Source organism: Ranitomeya imitator, chromosome 1 (assembly GCF_032444005.1).
Source record: "Ranitomeya imitator isolate aRanImi1 chromosome 1, aRanImi1.pri, whole genome shotgun sequence".
Lineage (NCBI taxonomy): Eukaryota > Metazoa > Chordata > Amphibia > Anura > Dendrobatidae > Ranitomeya > Ranitomeya imitator.
This window is the reverse complement of record NC_091282.1, coordinates 119,108,819-119,131,813: the sequence shown is the minus strand read 5'-3', so window position 1 is coordinate 119,131,813 and position 22,995 is coordinate 119,108,819. Positions and strand designations below refer to the sequence as shown.

The 22,995-nt window shown below is 43.7% G+C and overlaps 1 protein-coding gene across 1 annotated transcript in view; it reads left to right on the top strand.

The window, feature by feature from the left end:
* Positions 1-22,995, top strand: part of SV2C (synaptic vesicle glycoprotein 2C) — a 364,181-nt gene that overhangs the window by 302,012 nt on the left and 39,174 nt on the right. Inside the window, exons 5-7 of the mRNA XM_069750127.1 lie at positions 10,253-10,386; positions 12,367-12,456; positions 21,628-21,738. Of these exons, the coding sequence (XP_069606228.1) occupies positions 10,253-10,386; positions 12,367-12,456; positions 21,628-21,738 (335 nt within the window). The remainder of the gene's footprint in view (positions 1-10,252; positions 10,387-12,366; positions 12,457-21,627; positions 21,739-22,995) is intronic.

The following is a 22,995-nucleotide window of genomic DNA, read 5'->3' as shown; positions in this document are numbered from 1 at the left end:
TATAGAAATTTCATGTCCACTGTTCTTTTTTTATGCTGAATAAACTGACCTGTGGGGTCTCTCTCTTTAACCTCAACGGCACCCAGAGATCTTGATCGTGTGGTCCTGATGTTTGCGATGGCAATTAATGGCCAAATAACAGCCTTTAAGTCTTCCAACTATAGTGGCCTGTTCAAAAGCTAGAAACATTTAGGTGGAGAAATAAATTATTTAATTCCTGTTATGTCACTTTGCATTAATTCCAGAGAAGCATCTGAAGGGTTGATAAACTATCAGAAAGCAATTTTGAATGCGTTGAGGGGACGCTGCTTTTAAAACGGTCTCACTTTTGGGAGATTCCTATATATAGGACCTTCAAAGTAATTTCAAAACAGAATTGGTCCGTAAAAAATACGTTTTGTAAATTTCATTGCAAAAAAAAATGAAAAATTACTGCTAACATTTTAAATGTATTAAAAATGTAACAAAATAAAACAACATTTTACAAATGGTGCTGATGTAAAGCAGACATCAGGGAAATGTTATTTACAGTACTATTATTTTAGTGTGGTATGGTTAATCAACCATTCAAAGTTTGAAAATTGCAAAAAAATTTTGTCAAATCTCTGATATTTTTATAAACACAAAACATATCAACCTCAGTTTACCATTATCATAAAGTATAATGTGTCATGAAAAAACTGTCTCCAAATCAATTGGATATGTTGAAGCATTCCAGAGTTATTGCTACATAAAGTGACACTGGTCAGATTTCAAAAATTTGGCCTGGTTATTAATAGAGATGAGCGAATAAGTTCCGGTCCCTCCTTATTCGGCAACCTATAGCGCTTACCACATAAGCTGCATGTGTCACGGCTGTTTCACTGCCACAACACATGCATGGACAACCTGTTTGCTCGGTTCTCCAAGCCTGTGTTGTGACTGTCACACAGCCGCGACACATGCAGCTGCGGCACCGAACAGCTGATCAGCTGGCGCGCTCCATGTATCCGGGTTCCCTCTGAAGCTTATTTGGTAAGCGCTATAGCTTTCTGAATAAGGAGGGACCCAAACTTATTCACTCATCTCTAGTCATTAAGGGGTTAAAAACAAAGCAGCTTTATTTAATGCATGACAAGACAAAAAACACAGCATAAAAAAACTCAATAAAAACACACATTAAAAACATACACAAAAATGTAATAATAATGAAAAATACGCAAGTAACCTAAAATGGTGCAAAATTTCTGCAACGTGAAAAACTCACCAAACACTGATAGTGGGAACATAACCTTATACGTGGGAATTAATGGACAAGAAAATGTGAATAAACTTCAGTTCCCATGATGAGTTTTTTGTTGAGTTTGTGACGCGGTGCATTTTCACCGTGCAAAAAATTGGAGCGCCTTACAATTCCAGCAAAGTTAATGGGATTTATAGAAATTTAATTCCCACCGTGCTTATTTTTACTCTGCGTAAACTGATCTGCGGTGTATGTTTGAAATCCGCAACATGTCAGATTGTCTTGGAGGTACACTGAATTTTATGTGCCGATTTACCCAATAGAAATGCATTAGATGCAGAAAACATACACATGTGTTTTTAGTGTGTTTACGCTGCATAAATGCTCTTGAAATGGATGTAACCCAAACATGACTGTAGTAATAAAGTTCGATCAAAGCCAAATACCAGGAAATATTAAAAAAGCAGTTTTACTTAAAACATTGCACAGCAAAAAGAAACAAAAGCAGAGATATAAATGCAACACAATGCAATGAAAAGAACAAGTAACCTAATTTAGCTAATAGGTGCAGAAAGGCTGGGGAAAATCTGCAACATCATAAAGCCACCAAATATTCATCGTGAGAACGTAGACTTATACAGTCTTTAGGAAGAGATGAAGTAATAACCTCTGCCCAAAAGCAAGGAAGCAATCAGGAAGATGCATATGGAGCATTGCCCTTTGGTGTACTGCATTATTTATTATTCCCGCTAACAGCGTAGGGCATTGGCTACTTCACCCCCTGCACATACATCCGACACTGCATTGTCATTGATATCTGACATTTAAATATAACACCAGATGGAAACTGATGAAGAAACATATTCCATTGTTTGCATTGGGATTGTTCCCACCTGTCCGTTGAATCAGTTGTTATGCTGGACAAGTGCAAGTGTTACGGAACTGCAACACAGAACTAGGATAGAAGGGGGAAAACTGACCCTGTACCGAGACTAGGCTGATACCCTACGATGGAATGGGCGACCCATTCCTTGCTAATAGACCCACCAATGATCCTAGGTTAATCTCAGCGAAGACTTATAGATAGAGGGAAGGACGTCCCTGAAAGATCTAAGGACTGGGTATAAAAAACAGGTCACCTCCTAACAGAAATCACAGGGATGGCTGCAGAAACCAACTGAAAACAGAAACTAAAGATAGCAGAACCAGAGATCCCAGAACTGCATAAAATCCAACACAGAAAGCTATCAAAGCACCTAGCCAGAACTCTAGCAGATTAACACTGTTGTCCAGCAAGGACTGGAAGGCAGGTGCTGGGTAATAAAGGGTGATACAATCACCTGACCTAAGACAACAAAGCATCAGGGAAAAAAGACCAGCAGCCAGAAAACCACAACAAGATGGCAGATGGTCAAAAACAAAACAAATTCTAACAGCAAGTGCCGGTCCGGTGGTCTGATTAATCAGGATGGCAAAAATCCTGATGGCAACTGATGTTTGTGGAGCGCCCCCAAGGGCAGAAGGGTACTTGGTACCAGGTCCTTCGGTTCACAGGGAGGATGTCACAGTGGCTGACCCGGTCCGTGGCCCTTGGGACGTCCGTGTAAAAGGGAAAAGGTCTTTAAAGGGGAAATGTTCGTAACGCCATCTGTGGTATTCGGTCAGGGTGACCGATGCGGCTTTAAGGGGTCCACTGGGGTGATGTTATGGCAGCTAGCTGGTATACCTTCCCACAGGTGAAGTATGTCCCCAGGGCTTCCCAGTGTGTAGATGTTGGATGGTGTGAGGTGCAGTGAAGAACGAGGACACAAGGTTGCAGTCTCTTTACCTTTTTACTGAAGGTTTCAGCATCCACAGTCCAGAGCACAGACCACAGGGCAGGCAGAGTCTGGTCAGTTTGGAGGCAAATCTAGAATCCCCTTATCCAGGTAGAAATGAGTAGCCTTCTGTTGTGAATTCTGTTATTGAACTCCCTCCTGTGGTCATGAATGGTACTTCGGCGAGTTCTGTCCATGGACTCCCTCTGGTGGCTGTGAGTGGAGCTGCTGCTTCTGAGGTTCCTTCCACAGGTGACGTAGGTTATTCTTTGGCTGGCTGCTCTATTTAACTCCACTCTGATCGTTACTCCATGCCAGCTGTCAATGTTCTTGTACTGGTTCAGTTCGCTCTTGGATCTTTCTGGTGACCTGTCTACTCCAGCAGAAGCTAAGTCCCTGCTAGTTAATTATTTGTTCATTGTTTCCTTGTCCAGCTGGCTATCATGATTTTTCCTTGCTAGCTGGAAGTTCTGGGATACAGAGTGGCACCTCCGCACCGTGAGTCGGTGCGGAGGTCTTTTTGCACACTCTGCGTGGTCTTTTTGTAGTTTTTTGTGCTGACCGCAAAGATACCTTTCCTATCCTCAGTCTGTTTAGTAAGCCTGGCCTCCCTTTGCTGAAACCTGTTTCATTTCTGTGTTTGTGACTTTCATTTTAACTCACAGTCAATATATGTGGGGGGCTGCCTTTTCCTTTGGGGAATTTCTCTGAGGCAAGGTAGGCTTTATTTTCTATCTTTAGGGCTAGTTAGCTCTTAGGCTGTGAAGAGGCATCTAGGTCGTGTTGGGTACGCTCCATGGCTAATTCTAGTTGTGTGATAGGATTAGGGGTTGCAGTCAGCAGAGCTCCCACTTCCCAGAGCTTGTCCTGTGTGAGTTTAACCATCAGGTCGTTCCGGGTGCTCCTAACCACCAGGTCCATAACAGCCTTCCTCTAGTGCCATGTGTTGTAGTACCTTACTGCAGTACAGCTGGCCCAAAGTATTAATGCATCTCAATAGAGGGATAAGAGAAGTTCTGAGACCATTTTTTTTTCTCTGCAGTGTTTTTTGTCTTTCTTTTCCCCTTAACCTCTGGGTGGTTCAGGACACAGGTGTAGATATGGACATACAAGGTCTGTCCTCTTGTGTGGATCATCTCACTGCAAGGGTACAAAACATTCAAGATTTTGTGGTTCAGAATCCAATGTTAGAGCCTAGAATTCCAATTCCTGATTTGTTTTCTGGAGATAGATCTAAGTTCCTGAATTTCAAAAATAATTGTAAACTGTTTCTAGCTTTGAAACCCCGCTCCTCTGGTGACCCCGTTCAACAAGTAAAAATCATTATTTCTTTGTTGCGTGGTGACCCTCAAGACTGGGCATTTTCCCTTGTGCCAGGAGATCCTGCATTGCGTGATGTAGATGCGTTTTTTCTGGCGCTTGGATTGCTTTATGATGAACCAAATTCAGTGGATCAGGCAGAGAAAATCTTGCTGGCTTTGTGTCAGGGTCAGGATGAAGCGGAGGTGTACTATCAGAAGTTTAGAAAGTGGTCTGTGCTTACTCAGTGGAATGAGTGTGCCCTGGCGGCAATTTTCAGAAAGGGTCTTTCTGAAGCCCTTAAGGATGTCATGGTGGGATTTCCCACGCCTGCTGGTCTGAATGAGTCTATGTCCGTGGCCATTCAGATCGATCGGCGCTTGCGTGAGCGCAAAGCTGTGCACCATTTGGCGGTATTCTCTGAGCATAGGCCTGAGCCTATGCAATGTGATAAGACTTTGACCAGAGCTGAACGGCAAGAACACAGACGTCGGAATGGGCTGTGTTTTTACTGTGGTGAATCCACTCATGCTATCTCCGATTGTCCTAAGCGCACTAAGCAGTTCGCTAGGTCTGCCACCATTGGTACGGTAGAGTCTAAATTTCTTTTGTCCGTTACTCTGATTTGCTCTCTGTCGTCCTATTCTGTTATGGCATTTGTGGATTCAGGCGCTGCCCTGAATTTGATGGACTTGGAGTTTGCCAGGCGCTGTGGTTTTTTCTTGGAGCCCTTGCAGTATCCTATTCCATTGAGAGGAATTGATGCTACGCCTTTGGCCAAGAATAAGCCTCAGTACTGGACTCAATTGACCATGTGCATGGCTCCTGCACATCAGAAGGATATTCGCTTTTTGGTGTTGCATAATCTGCATGATGTGGTCGTTTTGGGGTTGCCATGGCTACAGGTCCATAATCCAGTATTGGATTGGAAATCTATGTCTGTGTCCGGCTGAGGTTGTCAGGGGGTACATGGTGATGTTCCATTGCTGTCAATTTCCCCTTCCACTCCTTCTGAAGTCCCTGAGTTTTTGTCAGATTACCGGGATGTATTTGAAGAGCCCAAATCCGGTGCCTTACCTCCTCATAGGGATTGCGATTGTGCTACTAATTTGATTCCTGGTAGTAAGTTTCCTAAGGGCCGACTGTTTAATTTATCTGTGCCAGAGCACGCCGCTATGCGGAGTTATATAAAGGAATCCTTGGAGAAAGGTCATATTCGCCCGTCGTCATCACCGTTGGGAGCAGGGTTCTTTTTTGTGGCCAAGAAGGATGGCTCTTTGAGACCTTGTATTGATTACCGCCTTCTTAATAAGATCACAGTCAAATTTCAGTACCCTTTGCCGCTGCTGTCTGATTTGTTTGCTCGGATTAAGGGGGCTAGTTGGTTCACCAAGATAAATCTTCGAGGGGCGTATAATCTTGTGCGAATTAAACAGGGCGATGAATGGAAAACAGCATTTAATATGCCCGAGGGCCATTTTGAGTACCTGGTTATGCCATTCGGGCTTTCTAATGCTCCATCTGTGTTTCAGTCCTTTATACATGACATCTTCCGAGAGTACCTGGATAGATTCATGATTGTATATTTGGATGATATTTTGGTCTTTTCGGATGATTGGGAGTCTCATGTGAAGCAGGTCAGAATGGTGTTCCAGGTCCTTCGTGCGAATTCCTTGTTTGTGAAGGGGTCGAAATGTCTCTTTGGGGTTCAGAAGGTTTCATTTTTGGGTTTCATTTTTTCCCCTTCTACTATCGAGATGGACCCTGTTAATGTTCAGGCCATTTATGATTGGACTCAGCCGACATCTGTGAAGAGCCTGCAGAAGTTCCTGGGCTTTGCTAATTTTTACCGTCGCTTCATCGCTAATTTTTCTAGTGTTGCTAAACCGTTGACTGATTTGACCAAGAAAGGTGCTGATGTGGTCAATTGGTCCTCTGCGGCTATAGAGGCTTTTCAGGAGTTGAAGCGTCATTTTTCTTCTGCCCCTGTGTTGTGCCAGCCAGATGTTTCGCTCCCGTTTCAGGTCGAGGTTGATGCTTCTGAGATTGGAGCAGGGGCTCTTTTGTCGCAAAGAAGTTCTGATGGCTCGGTGATGAAACCATGTGCCTTCTTTTCTAGAAAATTCTCACCTGCTGAGCGCAATTATGATGTTGGCAATTGAGAGTTGTTGGCCATGAAGTGGGCATTCGAGGAGTGGCGACATTGGCTTGAAGGAGCCAAGCATCGCGTGGTGGTTTTGACGGATCACAAGAATTTGACTTATCTCGAGTCTGCCAAACGGTTGAATCCTAGACAGGCTCGATGGTCGCTGTTTTTCTCCCGTTTTGATTTTGTGGTTTCGTACCTTCCGGGCTCAAAGAATGTGAAGGCTGATGCCCTGTCAAGGAGTTTTGTGCCTGACTCTCCGGGTGTTCCTGAGCCGGCGGGTATTCTCAAAGAGGGGGTAATTTTGTCTGCCATCTCCCCTGATTTGCGGCGCGTGCTGCAGAAGTTTCAGGCTGATAGACCTGACCGTTGTCCAGCGGAGAAACTGTTTGTCCCTGATAGATGGACTAGTAGAGTTATCTCTGAGGTTCATTGCTCGGTGTTGGCGGGTCATCCTGGAATCTTTGGTACCAGAGATTTGGTGGCTAGATCCTTTTGGTGGCCGTCTTTGTCGCGGGATGTGCTTTCTTTTGTGCAGTCCTGTGGGACTTGTGCTCGGGCTAAGCCCTGCTGTTCTCGTGCCAGTGGGTTGCTTTTGCCCTTGCCGGTCCCGAAGAGGCCCTGGACGCATATTTCCATGGATTTTATTTCAGATCTCCCTGTCTCTCAAAGGATGTCGGTCATTTGGGTGGTTTGTGATCGCTTCTCTAAGATGGTCCATTTGGTACCCTTGTCTAAATTGCCTTCCTCCTCTGATTTGGTGCCATTGTTTTTCCAGCATGTGGTTCGTTTGCATGGCATTCCAGAGAACATCGTCTCAGACAGAGGTTCCCAGATTGTTTCGAGGTTTTGGCAGTCCTTTTGTGCTAAGATGGGCATTGATTTGTCTTTTTCTTTGGCTTTTCATCCTCAGACAAGTAGCCAAACCGAACGAACTAATCAGACTTTGGAAACATATCTGAGATGCTTTGTTTCTGCTGATCAGGATGATTGGGTGTCCTTCTTGCCTTTGGCTGAGTTCGCCCTTAATAATCGGGCCAGCTCGGCTACTTTGGTTTCTCCTTTTTTCTGTAATTCTGGTTTCCATCCTCGTTTCTCTTCAGGGCAGGTTGAGCCTTCGGACTGTCCTGGTGTGGATACGGTGGTGGACAGGTTGCAGCAGATTTGGACTCATGTGGTGGACAATTTGACATTGTCCCAGGAGAAGGCTCAAAGTTTCGCTAACCGCCGGCGCTGTGTTGGTCCCCGACTTCGTGTTGGGGATTTGGTTTGGTTGTCATCTCGTCATGTTCCTATGAAGGTTTCCTCTCCTAAGTTTAAGCCTCGTTTCATTGGTCCGTATAAGATTTCTGAAATTCTCAATCCTGTTTCATTTCGTTTGGCCCTTCCAGCTTCTTTTGCCATCCATAATGTGTTCCATAGGTCGTTATTGCGGAGATACGTGGCGCCTATGGTTCCCTCCGTTGATCCTCCTGCCCCGGTGTTGGTCGAGGGGGAGTTGGAGTATGTGGTGGAGAAGATTTTGGATTCTCGTATTTCGAGACGGAAACTCCAGTACCTGGTCAAGTGGAAGGGTTATGGTCAGGAAGATAATTCCTGGGATTTTGCCTCTGATGTTCATGCTGCCGATCTAGTTCGTGCCTTTCATTTGGCTCATCCTGATCAGCCTGGGGGCTCTGGTGAGGGTTCGGTGACCCCTCCTCAAGGGGGGGTACTGTTGTGAATTCTGTTATCGAACTCCCTCCTGTGGTCATGAATGGTACTTCGGCGAGTTCTGTCCATGGACTCCTGGTGGCTGTGAGTGGAGCTGCTGCTTCTGAGGTTCCTTCCACAGGTGACGTAGGTTATTCTTTGGCTGGCTGCTCTATTTAACTCCACTCTGATCGTTACTCAATGTTCTTGTACTGGTTCAGTTCGCTCTTGGATCTTTCTGGTGACCTGTCTACTCCAGCAGAAGCTAAGTCCCTGCTAGTTAATGATTTGTTCATTGTTTCCTTGTCCAGCTGGCTATCATGATTTTTCCTTGCTAGCTGGAAGCTCTGGGATGCAGAGTGGCACCTCCGCACCGTGAGTCGGTGTGGAGGTCTTTTTGCACACTCTGCGTGGTCTTTTTGTAGTTTTTTGTGCTGACCGCAAAGATACCTTTCCTATCCTCAGTCTGTTTAGTAAGTCTGGCCTCCCTTTGCTGAAGCCTGTTTCATTTCTCTGTTTGTGACTTTCATCTTAACTCACAGTCAATATATGTGGGGGGCTGCCTTTTCCTTTGGGGAATTTCTCTGAGGCAAGGTAGGCTTTATTTTCTATCTTTAGGGCTAGTTAGCTCTTAGGCTGTGAAGAGGCGTCTAGGTCGTGTTAGGTACACTCCACGGCTATTTCTAGTTGTGTGATAGGATTAGGGGTTGCGGTCAGCAGAGCTCCCACTTCCCAGAGCTTGTCCTGTGTGAGTTTAACCATCAGGTCGTTCCGGGTGCTCCTAACCACCAGGTCCATAACAGCCTTCCTCTAGTGCCATGTGTTGTAGTACCTTACTGCTATGCTTCTCATAAGGTCCTCACAACCGTTGAAGATGTTCAGATGTTATTTCTCTCTCTCTCTGTCCCCCAGATGGATAGGACAAACCCGTATGACCGGTGGCTTGAGGCTTTTTACAGGGACTCTATCATGCCCCAGCCTCTCGTGGGTGCCACCTTGCCTCCTGGGTATAGGGCAGGCAGGTACAGTGAAATTAGCTGTCCTGCCGGTTTCTGGAGCAAGGCATAAAGGACTGTTGCTGCCTCGGTGTTTCGGCTACGGGATCTTGCGCCTCAGAAGGAGGCAGCCTGTGCAGAGCAGAACTCCACTGATATCCACTCCTTTGCTATGACTTCTTCACCCTCTCTACAATACAGTTCTCTTTTAGTGTCTCTTTCTGGAAGCTGCCGCACTCAGGGCAGGCGCAGCTCTGTGTCCTTCTGTCCCGGCCTCTTACAGGATCCCACCCCTGTCAGGGACCAACTACCTGAGCAAAGCTCAGCCAGCAACTAACCAACTTCCTATCCAGGCAACCAGTTTTATCTAAATGTGAAGAGTGCCCTAATAAATAGGAGCATAGCTCCTTCTGGTGGCCTGGAGTGCGAAATGTGTTGTATGTTTGTGATACCTGGATTCAGTTGTCTTTCATTGCCTCCAAACGTAACATCACTCCCCCCTAGAGGAGAATGATATTACTGCAATGATCAGGACCCTGGGGCGCTGCATGTGATTGTCATCAGTGGTGATACTGAGCCTTATGCAATGGAAACATGTGAACCCATCTTTAAAGCAGAATATATTTACATGGCATCACCAATATCTTAGCAACGGTGTCACAAGTGATTCAGTGATTTGTATAGGAAACGCTCCATCTGCTACTACTTGCAACCAACCACCTTTAGTTGTTACACCGGGCCTGTATTTTATTATATTTTTTTATGCAGCTCGAAACCAGGGCCCGCACCATTTGAAAATATCTACCAACAACAGCTAACACATTTTGCATCCGTGTTGGCATCTGTCGAGACCTGTTGCAAATGTTATATGTGAATGGTCTAAGTTGGCTTAGCGTTTTCTGTTTCTGCCCCACCTCCAATACATAGCCCTATTTCGTGTGTAAGTATCTAATTGAGTTGCTTCATCCAGACCTTGGTTATATATGATCTTGTCACTGGTCAGAGTTCAGATTTTTAGACAGCCGTCGTAAATGTGCCTGTCATATATTACTAATCTGGTTGAATTTCTGATTTTTTTCAGGATGGAGTTTTAGTATGGGATCAGCCTATCAGTTCCACAGCTGGAGAGTTTTCGTCATCGTATGTGCACTACCGTGTGTTTCTGCAGTCGTAGCTCTTACATTTATGCCAGAAAGTCCACGATTCCTTTTAGAGGTGAGAATTAAAATGTGAACTACAGTTGTTGTAGAATACTTAACCACGTGTACACATTGAATGTTTGGGCTTTTTACCTCAGTATTTGTAAGAAAAAAACAGGAGTGGGTGAAAAATACAGAAGTGGTGACATGTTCCTATTATAATTCCTCTGATTGTTCCTCTCCTGGTTTTGACTTATAAATACTGAGGTAACAATCTCACCAAATAGACAATTTATGCACATGGCCTTAACCTTCCTTCCATAAGATATATAAAAAGTCCAATATCTGGTAATAAAAGATTTGATACTGTGGACCTGCAAAATTAGACAAGGATTTGGCAACAATCACATTTCCTTGGGATCCGCTATACTGTGCACTATCAACTTGAGGAAAATATATATATTTTACAGAGTAGATTACAGTCTGAACAATTATTCGACTCTGCCAATATAAACTGGGCCAGAGGTATTTGGAAGCCCCTTATCTCCTTACCACCATAGAAATGTTAATGAGGAACATCGATAGCTAAATGTTGAGTTAGGCTGCCGTCACACTAGCAGTATTTGGTCAGTATTTTACATCAGTATGTGTAAACCAAAACCAGGAGTGGAACAATTAGAGGAAAAGTATAATAGAAACATATGCACCACTTCTATATTATCACCCACTCCTGGTTTTGGCTTACAAATACTGATGTAAAATACTGCTAGTGTGACGGCAGCCTTATTGTAATTTCTAAATATCTATAACATATTCTTAGATCTATTTTATGTCTGTAGCCATACTTAGACGTGAATTGAGGTGCCATAAGTGACGTAAAATATATAGAATGAATACATTCAGCTCTGAAATCTACCTGGATAAAAAATAATCTTTTTTATTCCAACATATTAAAAATCCTAGGAACTCACCACACAAAATAAAAACCGCCGACGTGCTTCAGAACCAAGTTCTTAGTCCTTGCCTGATCATGTTTACAGATCTAATTCTTTGTAGTGTGTTTCTAGGATTTTTATATGTTGCAAAAAAAAAGATAAGTTTTTAAGCGAGTGGATTCTAGGGCTAGATTTAGGCCACATTCACACGTTGCGTCCTGTCCTGCGGGTTCTCCCGCAGCGGATTTGATAAATCTGCAGGGCAAACCCGCTGCGGTTATCCCTGCAGATTTATCGCGGTTTGTCCTGCGGGTTCCGCTGCGGGATTTTACCCCTACTATTGATGCTGCATATGCAGCAATATGCAGCATCAATAGTACTGTTAAAAATAATAAAATACTGATGATATACTCACCCTCAGACGTCCCGATCTCCTCGGCGCTGCAGGCGGCGGTCCGGTTCCAAAGATGCTGTGCAACCAGGACCTTCAGTGACGTCACGGTCATGTGACCGCGACGTCACCGAAGGTCCTGGTCGCATAGCAAACCTGAGACCGGACGGCCGCGTGCAGCGCTGAGACTTCAGAGGTGAGTATAACATTATTTTTTATTTTAATTCTTTTTTTTAACACAAATATGGTTCCCGGGGCCTGGAGGAGAGTCTCCTCTCCTCCACCCCGGGTATAACCCGCACATTATCCGCATTACTTCCCGCATGGTGGGCACAGCCCCATGCGGGAAGTAAGCGGATCAATGCATTTCTATGGGTGCAGAATCGCTGCGATTCTGCACAAAGAAGTGACATGGTCCTTCTTTTTTTCCGCAGCAATTCAGCGCGGTTTTTTTCGGGTTCATGTGCACTGTGGTTTTTGTTTTCCATAGGGTAACATTGTACTGTACCCTGCATGGAAAACAGCTGCGGACCCGCAGCAGCAAAATCGCCGCGGTTCCGCAGTAAAAACCGCATAGAACATACCCTTATACTTTCTATGCATTTATTATGTGACTGCACTAATAGGACAATTATTTTAAGGTAATGTAAGAGTTATATATATATAAAATGCTTTCTAGCTGCATCCAGTTATTGTTTTTAAACCATTAATTATTTGCTTCATTTTATAGATTGGAAAACATGATGAAGCTTGGATGATCTTGAAACAAATTCATGACACAAATATGAGGGCTCGTGGACAACCAGAGAAAGTATTTACTGTGAGTGTCATGAGATGTTTTCTTCCTACCAATTAATTAGTAATATATATCCCAACATCTATTAAGTGTCTACAAGAGATGAGCGAACATGCTCGGATAACGTGTTATCAGAGTATGCTCCGGTGTTATCCGAGTATCTTGAGCGTGCTCGGATAGTATATTTGAGTCCCTTCTGCTGCACGTTTTGTGGTGGCAGACAGCCATAACACATGCAGGGTTGCCTGTTTGTTTGGCAACCTTATCCGAGCACGTTTGCTCATCACTAATTGCTTTTATGATCATATTAACGTACGCTAAGGGCCCAATTACAGGGGCAAATAATTGCAGATATAACAGGTCAATCAGTGCATGTCTGCTTCCATTTAGGCTTCTTTCACACGTCCGTGTTGCACATACATGTTCTATCCATGTTCTTCACAGATACAACATGTAATCAGTATAGTCAATGTCACATGTCCGTGTTTTTTTACGGTGGTCCGTGATTCCATGTAAGGGTTCGCTCACACCAGCGTATACATCAGATGAGTGCAATCTGATTAAAATCTTGAATTGCACTTGTTATTCTATAAGGCAGCGCCGATCTGCGCATTCTCTCAGCTGTATTCGGTGTGAGAAAAAACGCAGTGTGTTGTGATTTCTCTTTGAAATCGTTACAGTGCGAGAAAAAAATCACATGCCATACGAACCATCAGTATGACATTCAATTTTTACGGACACATTGCAGTTCTTAGCATAGGAAACTGTAAATGGTCCTTTAAAAGATAAATGGCTGCTGAGTAAAAAAACAGATTACATACGGCCAAAACATGGATGATAAGTGAGAAAAATTATCCCACTCTCCTGGGTGACAATGGGACCAATTTTTTTTTATACGCTAGTGTGAGCGAACCCTAAAGCTCACAGAGACATGTCCATTTTTCTAAAGTATTACAGATGAAAAATCCCAACACACGTCAGCGGGTCCTTAAATAAACATCCGGGTGTCATCTGTGTGTGGTCTGTACTTAACATTGCAAAGGACTAAAACCTCTGAAATTTACTTATGTATTCATTTGTGAAGGTCAGTGATGACACCCAGATCTATAATACTAATGATGCCGGTACTAATTTTTTTTTTAATTATGTGAAAAATACCGATGTGTGAATGAGGTCTTACATGGAGCTGTCATTGGCCGTTCATTCAGTCGCCTTAGAGAGCCACCACTTTCCTGTTACTCAAGGCAATGTGATGCCCCCCAATGATGATTCTTGGTGTTTTGTTGGTGAACTTGTTAACTTGAGGCAGTGATTGGGAACAAATACTTGTAGAAAAGCTTGATTAGCGAATCATTGACCCATGTAACAGGCCTTAGGTCACAAATTCACAGCCTTTGCCCATATTAATAATAATAATAATAATAATAATTTTTATTTATATAGCGCCAACATATTCCGCAGCGCTTTACAAATTATAGAGGGGACTTGTACATACAATAGACATTACAGCATAACAGAAATACAGTTCAAAACAGATACCAAGAGGAGTGAGGGCCCTGCTCGTAAGCTTACAAACTATGAGGAAAAGGGGAGACACGAGAGGTGGATGGTAACAATTGCTATAGTTATTCGGACCAGCCATAGTGTAAGGCTTGGGTGTTCATGTAAAGCTGCATGAACCAGTTAATTTTTTTTTTTTTTTTTTTTTTTAATATAGGCCACACAGGGATCGTTAGGTTAATGCATTGAGGCGGTAGGCCAGTCTGAACAAATGAGTTTTTAGGGCACGCTTAAAACTGTGGGGATTGGGGATTAATCGTATTAACCTAGGTAGTGCATTCCAAAGAATCGGCGCAGCACGTGTAAAGTCTTGGAGACGGGAGTGGGAGGTTCTGATTATTGAGGATGCTAACCTGAGGTCATTAGCGGAGCGGAGGGCACGGGTAGGGTGGTAGACTGAGACCAGAGAGGAGATGTAGGGTGGTGCTGAGCCATGGAGTGCTTTGTGGATGAGGGTAGTAGTTTTGTACTGGATTCTTGAGTGGATGGGTAACCAGTGTAATGACTGGCACAGGGTAGAGGCATCGGTGTAACGGTTGGTGAGGAATATGATCCTGGCAGCAGCATTCAGGACAGATTGGAGCGGGGAGAGTTTGGTAAGAGGGAGGCCGATTAGTAGAGAGTTACAATAGTCCAGACGAGAATGAATAAGTGAAACAGTAAGAGTTTTTGCAGAGTCGAAAGTAAGAAAAGGGCGAATTCTAGAAATGTTTTTGAGATGCAGGTAAGAAGAGCGAGCCAGTGATCGGATGTGGGGGGTGAATGAAAGGTCAGAATCAAGGATGACCCCAAGGCAGCGGGCATGTTGCTTTGGAGTAATGGTGGAACCGCAAACGGAGATGGCAATGTCAGGCAAAGGTAGGTTAGTAGAGGGAGAAAACACGAGGAGTTCAGTTTTTGACAGGTTTAGTTTCAGATAGAGGGAGGACATGATGCTAGAGACAGCGGTAAGACAATCACTGGTGTTTTCTAATAAGGCAGGCGTGAGATCAGGAGAAGAAGTGTATAGTTGGGTGTCGTCAGCATAGAGATGGTACTGGAAGCCAAATCTACTGATTGTTTGTCCAATAGGGGCAGTATACAAAGAGAAGAGGAGGGGGCCTAGGACTGATCCTTGAGGAACCCCAACAGTAAGGGGAAGGTGAGAGGAGGAGGAACCAGCGAAACATACAGTGAAGGATCGGTCAGAGAGATAGGAGGAGAACCAGGAGAGAACGGTGTCCTTGAGGCCGATGGAGCGGAGCATAGTGAGGAGGAGCTGATGATCCACAGTATCAAATGCTGCAGAGAGATCCAAGAGAATTAGCATGGAGTAGTGACCATTAGATTTAGCTGTTAGTAGGTCATTAGAGACTTTAGTGAGGGCAGTTTCAGTAGAGTGTAAAGAGCGGAAACCAGATTGAAGAGGGTCGAGAAGAGAGTTATCTGAGAGATAGCGGGTAAGACGGGAGTGGACCAGGCGTTCGAGGAGTTTAGAGATGAAGGGAAGATTAGAGACAGGTCTATAATTAGCGGCACAGTTTTGGTCGAGGGATGGTTTTTTAAGTAATGGATGTATGATGGCATGCTTAAATGAGGAGGGAAAAATACCGGAAGTGAGGGAAAGGTTGAATATTTTTGTTAGGTGAGAGGTGACAGCCGGGGAAAGGGACTGGAGGAAATGTGACGGAATGGGGTCACTGGTGCAAGTGGTCGGGCGAGAAGATGCAAGGAGCCTGCTTACTTCTTCTTCTGTAACTGGTTCAAAGTCAGAGAGTGAACTAGATGCAGTGGGGGAGGGAGGACAGTGCATGGTATGAAGAGATTGGGAGATGATTTCCTGTCGAATATGGTCAATTTTTTCTTTGAAGTAATTGGCCAGATCGTCAGCACGGAGATCCGTGGTTGGGGCCTGCGCTCTTGGGTTGAGTAGGGACTGGAACGTGTCAAAGAGACGTTTAGGGTTATTGGACAGGGAGGTGATGAGGGTGTTGAAGTAGGTTTGTTTGGAGAGGTGAAGGGCAGAATTGTATGTCTTTAGCATGAACTTATAATGGATGAAATCTTCGGGTAGATTAGATTTTCTCCACAGACGTTCTGCGCACCTGGAGCACCGCTGCAGGAAACGTGTTTGCAGCGTGTGCCACGGTTGTTGCCGTCTGTGCCGAGTTGTTTTATGTATAGGAGGAGCAGCTTCATCCAGGGCACTTTGCAGGGTTTCATTGTAATGCTTCAGAGCAGAATCAGGACATGAGATGGAGGAGATTGGGGCCAATGAGGACTGCAAGTTCTTCATAAGTTCCTGGGTGTTAATGGCCTGTATGTTTCTATAAGTGTGGAAAGTGGGGGTGACCTGAGCGGGATGGCAGTTCTTGATAGAGAATGAAAGAAGGTGGTGGTCAGAGAGTGGGAGAGGGGAGTTTGTGAAATCATCCACTGAGCAAAGCCGGGAGAAGACCAAGTCAAGGGAGTTTCCATCTTCATGTGTTGGCGAGTTAGTATGTTGCGAGAGGCCGAAAGAGGAGGTTAGAGCCAAAAGGTGAGAAGCAGATGGGGAGAGGGGAGAGGCAATAGGGATGTTGAAATCACCCATGATAAGGGTGGGGGTGTCACAGGAAAGAAAGTGTGGAAGCCAGGTGGCAAAGTGATCCAGGAACTGATGAGAGGGGCCGGGAGGACGATACACCACCACCACTCGCATGGAGAAGGGGACGTAGAGTCTGACCACATGGACCTCAAAGGAAGGGAAGACAAGTGAGGGTACTTGGGGGATAACTTGGAAAGTACATTTTGGTGAAAGGAGCAGACCAACGCCTCCACCTGCTCTGTTGTCCGATCTTGGGGTATGAGAAAAGTGTAGTGCACCATATGAAAGAGCAGCAGCAGCGGTGGTGTCTGACTGCTGGATCCAGGTTTCAGTAAGAGCCAGGAGATTAAGAGAATTAGAAAGGAAGAAGTCATGGATGAAGGAGAGTTTATTACACACAGAGCGAGAATTCCAAAGGGCACAATTCAAAGAGACAGAAGGCATGCAGGGAATATTAATAAGGTTAGAGGGGTTTCTGGGTGTAGCAATTGGGAGGTTTGACTGGCTATAACATGGGGGGCCGGGGTTTGGAGATATGTCTCCAGCAACTAGGAGGAGGAGGATCGAAAGAGTGAGCAGATGGTTAAGTGATTTGTGAGAGCGTCTCTTGTGTTGGATGTTGGGACTGAATGGATCTGTGCTGTTAAGCAATGTGAATAGAGCATGAGTGCTATACATAGGAGAGGCAAGGACAGAGGGGCCGATATGGATGGAGTGTAGAGAGTTAATGCAAGGGCGGTGAATGTGAGTGAATGCAGCAGCCAGGATATAGAATATGCAAATAAATATGGTGAGTATTTGTGTTGTTTCAAGTGAATAGGGAATAGATTTAGATTGTCTTACCTGTCTCCTGCCCTGTCTAACTGCCATGTTATAACTGCCGAGTACTTAGAAAAAAAAGTACTTTGAATAAAAATACACGAATACAAGTGCACGAATGCACCCCTGCATGAATGCTTCCCCAAGCTAAGTCTACATTTATAGAAGGCTAGCCCTTAGATCTTCCTATTTTTTTTTTTTTTTTTTTGTGTTAAAGCTCGTTAGCAATCAATCAAACTCAGTTGAGACAACATATTAAGTAGACATTTAAATACAATTGACTAGATACACAGTAAGTTTTATCTTATATGCACCAAAATCTCATAAATATGTGATACAAGTATCTGATTGGGTGTGTTGACACATTTAAAGGGTAGTTTACTATTTGGACACCTCTTCTTAAATCCTGTATTTTCCAGTGTAAAATATAAACATCCTAAATAGGCAGTGTAAGCGGTTTATACCTTGTGGGAATAAAAGGACTAGAAATAGGAAAAACCCAATGTGGCTAAACAAAGAAGTAAGACAGGCAATTAACAGTAAAAAGAAAGCATTTGCACTACTAAAGCAGGATGGCACCATTGAAGCTCTAAAAAACTATAGGGAGAAAAATACTTTATCTAAAAAACTAATTAAAGCTGCCAAAAAGGAAACAGAGAAGCACATTGCTAAGGAGAGTAAAACTAATCCCAAACTGTTCTTCAACTATATCAATAGTAAAAGAATAAAAACTGAAAATGTAGGCCCCTTAAAAAATAGTGAGGAAAGAATGGTTGTAGATGACGAGGAAAAAGCTAACATATTAAACACCTTCTTCTCCACGGTATTCACAGTGGAAAATGAAATGCTAGGTGAAATCCCAAGAAACAATGAAAACCCTATATTAAGGGTCACCAATCTAACCCAAGAAGAGGTGCGAAACCGGCTAAATAAGATTAAAATAGATAAATCTCCGGGTCCGGATGGCATACACCCACGAGTACTAAGAGAACTAAGTAATGTAATAGATAAACCATTATTTCTTATTTTTAGGGACTCTATAGCAACAGGGTCTGTTCCGCAGGATTGGCGCATAGCAAATGTGGTGCCAATATTCAAAAAGGGCTCTAAAAGTGAACCTGGAAATTATAGGCCAATAAGTCTAACCTCTATTGTTGATAAAATATTTGAAGGGTTTCTGAGGGATGTTATTCTGGATTATCTCAATGAGAATAACTGTTTAACTCCATATCAGCATGGGTTTATGAGAAATCGCTCCTGTCAAACCAATCTAATCAGTTTTTATGAAGAGGTAAGCTATAGGCTGGACCACGGTGAGTCATTGGACGTGGTATATCTCGATTTTTCCAAAGCGTTTGATACCGTGCCGCACAAGAGGTTGGTACACAAAATGAGAATGCTTGGTCTGGGGGAAATTGTGTGTAAATGGGTTAGTAACTGGCTTAGTGATAGAAAGCAGAGGGTGGTTAGAAATGGTATAGTCTCTAACTGGGTCGCTGTGACCAGTGGGGTACCGCAGGGGTCAGTATTGGGACCTGTTCTCTTCAACATATTCATTAATGATCTGGTAGAAGGTTTACACAGTAAAATATCGATATTTGCAGATGATACAAAACTATGTAAAGCAGTTAATACAAGAGAAGATAGTATTCTGCTACAGATGGATCTGGATAAGTTGGAAACTTGGGCTGAAAGGTGGCAGATGAGGTTTAACAATGATAAATGTAAGGTTATACACATGGGAAGAAGGAATCAATGTCACCATTACACACTGAATGGGAAACCACTGGGTAAATCTGACAGGGAGAAGGACTTGGGGATCCTAGTTAATGATAAACTTACCTGGAGCAGCCAGTGCCAGGCAGCAGCTGCCAAGGCAAACAGGATCATGGGGTGCATTAAAAGAGGTCTGGATACACATGATGAGAGCATTATACTGCCTCTGTACAAATCCCTAGTTAGACCGCACATGGAGTACTGTGTCCAGTTTTGGGCACCGGTGCTCAGGAAGGATATAATGGAACTAGAGAGAGTACAAAGGAGGGCAACAAAATTAATAAAGGGGATGGGAGAACTACAATACCCAGATAGATTAGCGAAATTAGGATTATTTAGTCTAGAAAAAAGACGACTGAGGGGCGATCTAATAACCATGTATAAGTATATAAGGGGACAATACAAATATCTCGCTGAGGATCTGTTTATACCAAGGAAGGTGACGGGCACAAGGGGGCATTCTTTGCGTCTGGAGGAGAGAAGGTTTTTCCACCAACATAGAAGAGGATTCTTTACTGTTAGGGCAGTGAGAATCTGGAATTGCTTGCCTGAGGAGGTGGTGATGGCGAACTCAGTCGAGGGGTTCAAGAGAGGCCTGGATGACTTCCTGGAGCAGAACAATATTGTATCATACAATTAGGTTCTGTAGAAGGACGTAGATCTGGGGATTTATTATGATGGAATATAGGCTGAACTGGATGGACAAATGTCTTTTTTCGGCCTTACTTACTAACTAACTAACTAACTATAAAGAATAGATACTCAGTTCCCGCATCGGGGCTGAGCCAGCGAAATGGGCACAAGGTCTCCTACCTTTCCCGAGACATTGTTATACCTTGTGAGCGCTGCAGCCAATCAGCGACCACTTCACTCACACGTTCCTTGGATGAAACTCGGACGTCTGATAGAAGTGTGAGAAATGTGCTAACCAGTCACTGATTGGCTGCAGCCCTCACTTGGTAGAATAATGTCAATGTATAATAATGTCAGTGTCACGCGAGCACAAAGAGACTTGGTGTTGGCATCGCAGGCACGCTGCTGGTGCGGGAGATGACTGTCATTTTATCTTACATTAGGGAATTTTTTAATAATGGGTTGTCTAATTAGTGGATAACCCCTTAAACATGGATCTGTAATGCGGCTCTGTGTGTTACGTGTTCAATAGGAGCTTTAGATTTAGCAAAAAAATCTTTAAAAGAAGTCTGGGGTCCCCAAAAGGCCAATTAAACCACTTATACTGGTATGCAGGGGACTTAGCCCCTATAAAAGGCATATGACTGCAGTATTGGTTTCAGTAGTTTAGCTGTCAGAAAAAAACAATATTTTGTATGCTTTGTTGCACCTTTGGCATGGCTGAGGGTTCTGTGTACTGCTACGCTCCTTCAATCAGGAGAGTGCTGCTGTACGCAATCAGTGGCTCTGCATCCCCGCATGGACACCGCAGGAGCCCAGCTCACGTAATAGCATTATATATTGCAGACAGGAGCGAATGATGAGAACCCACCAAGACACTATGTGAGCTGAGCTCCTGCAGTGTCATTCAGACGTAAAGAGTAGCCGAGTTCAGGTAGCAATGTCAATCAAGATATGACAAAGTGTTCAGTATGTCAATTGAAGTGGTGTAATAGTACACTAAGCCCTTGGCCACGCCTAAGGTGCACCAAAACTCCTTCTTTTGCATCTGAAATATTTTTTTTCTGCCAATACAACCAATGTAATGTACAGTATACTGCTGCCACCAGTATAACGGGGTCTACCAAGTTGGGGTACCTCTTTCAGTACCACCCCGTGCTTCAGGAGGTCCACTCTGCTTTGGCTGGAGTCTGCATGAAGGACGCTGGCTGGAATTCCTTGGTTACCTGGGAGCATATAAAAGATCACTGCTTCTCCATGTATTTCCAGTCTGACAACACTTTATTCACAGGACACAGAATATATCACACAGATACAGAGGGCAGGCCAGACATACATTACAATAGCCACAGGGGGCCGGAGCCTGCCGATATTTACTGTGGGAATTACAAAGGTGGGGGTAGGACAGAAGGGGGATATCTTGTCCCCTCTGCCCAGGGGCGCAGCCTGTGGGCTGATGCATCTCACATGGAACCTATTATACATGCATATAACTGCACAACATATTCTGAGTGCTGAGTGGTTCTGTAACACGTAACATTCTTCATATAATTGCAAGCGTTTCTGTGGGAACTCTGGTTTCCTCCCACTATCCAGAAACATACTGATAGGGAACCTACTGTAACTTCCCTAGTAATTGGCTCTAATGTGCCAGAAATTTGATTGTGAGCCCCGTTGGAACTGGGACTGATGTGAATTGTGACAATTTTGTCGACAACATGGAATATCTTGGTGCTATCTAAAAAATACTGTATGTAATAAATTCAACCTGTAACAGAGAGCTGACTGCTCACCCACATTTCTGGATTTCTACAATATGTTGGTCTGTTTTTCTCTTTCAGGTTCATAGCATCAAAACTCCAAAACAAATCGATGAGCTCATTGAAATTGAGACAGACACGGGTACATGGTACAGAAGAGGTTTTGTAAGGATTCGCACTGAACTGTATGGTGTAAGTGAAATAATAAGAATAGTGAATTGGTTAAAAACAACTAAGTATTGCAAATTTTAGCTTTCAGGAGAATTACCAGTGCCCTCTTCATCTCAACATGGAGGATAAAAGAAAAGAAGTGATACCAACAAAACAACAGAGACATCATACAGAACACTCCAAAACTCTCAAGTTCAAACAGTGCCTTCTGCGGTTTGCTTAAAGGGAATCTATCACCTCATTTTTCGCATTTAAGCTGCCGCCACCGCCATTAGGGGCTTATCTACAGCATTCTGTAATCCTGTAAATAAGCCCCCAATGTAACCTGAAAGATAAAAAAAACAAGTTACATTATACTCACCCAGGGGCGGTCCGGGTCCGATGGGTGTCGCAGGTCTGGGTCTGGCGCCTCTTCATATGATGTCATCATCCTCCTTGCTGTATGTTGCAGCTCCTGCGCAAGGACAGGGTAGACAATTCTGCCTGCGCATGAGCCGCGACAGAAGCAATGATGAGGACGTCATCGCATGAAGATGGGAGGCGCTGGACCTGGACCTGCGACGCCCATCGGACCCGGACCGCACCCAGGTGAGTATAATCTAACTTGTTTTTCTTATCTTTCACGTTACATTGGGGGCTTATCTACAGCATTATAGAATGCTGTAGGTAAGCCCCTAATGGCGGTGGCTGCAGCTTAGATGTGAAAAAAGAGGTGACAGATTCCCTTTAAGGTTCAAGTAGTTAACAGCATAAGCCTATAGCTGTTATATACTCCTACACCAAGAACATTATTACAGTCCAGCAAGAGCTATAAATTTGATATAAAGGTTCATAAATAATTAGATAAACTACAAAAATAAATTATGAATAGAACTTGGAATACATAAGTAGTTAATATGAATATTTCAAGTGTAAAAATGGAAGCTATACACACCAGGAAAATGACCTAATAATAAAAAGTAAGGAAAAAAATTACAATATGACTCCCTACTAAACCTTAAAAAGTGCCTTTTTGGACTACAGAGGTTGGCACCCTAACAAAAGTGGATGTCACACCCCCGATCAATGTTGTCTTTTCCCGGTGCGCCCCCAATAATAATCTAGCAACTTAATAAACATCAATACAGAGAGGAAACAAGTATTTACATAAACACATGCTATAGGGAACTACAGTGGGTACGGAAAGTATTCAAACACCTTAACATTTTCACTCTTTGTTTCATTGCAGCCATTTGGTAAATTCAAAAAAGTTAATTTTTTTCTCATTAATGTACACTC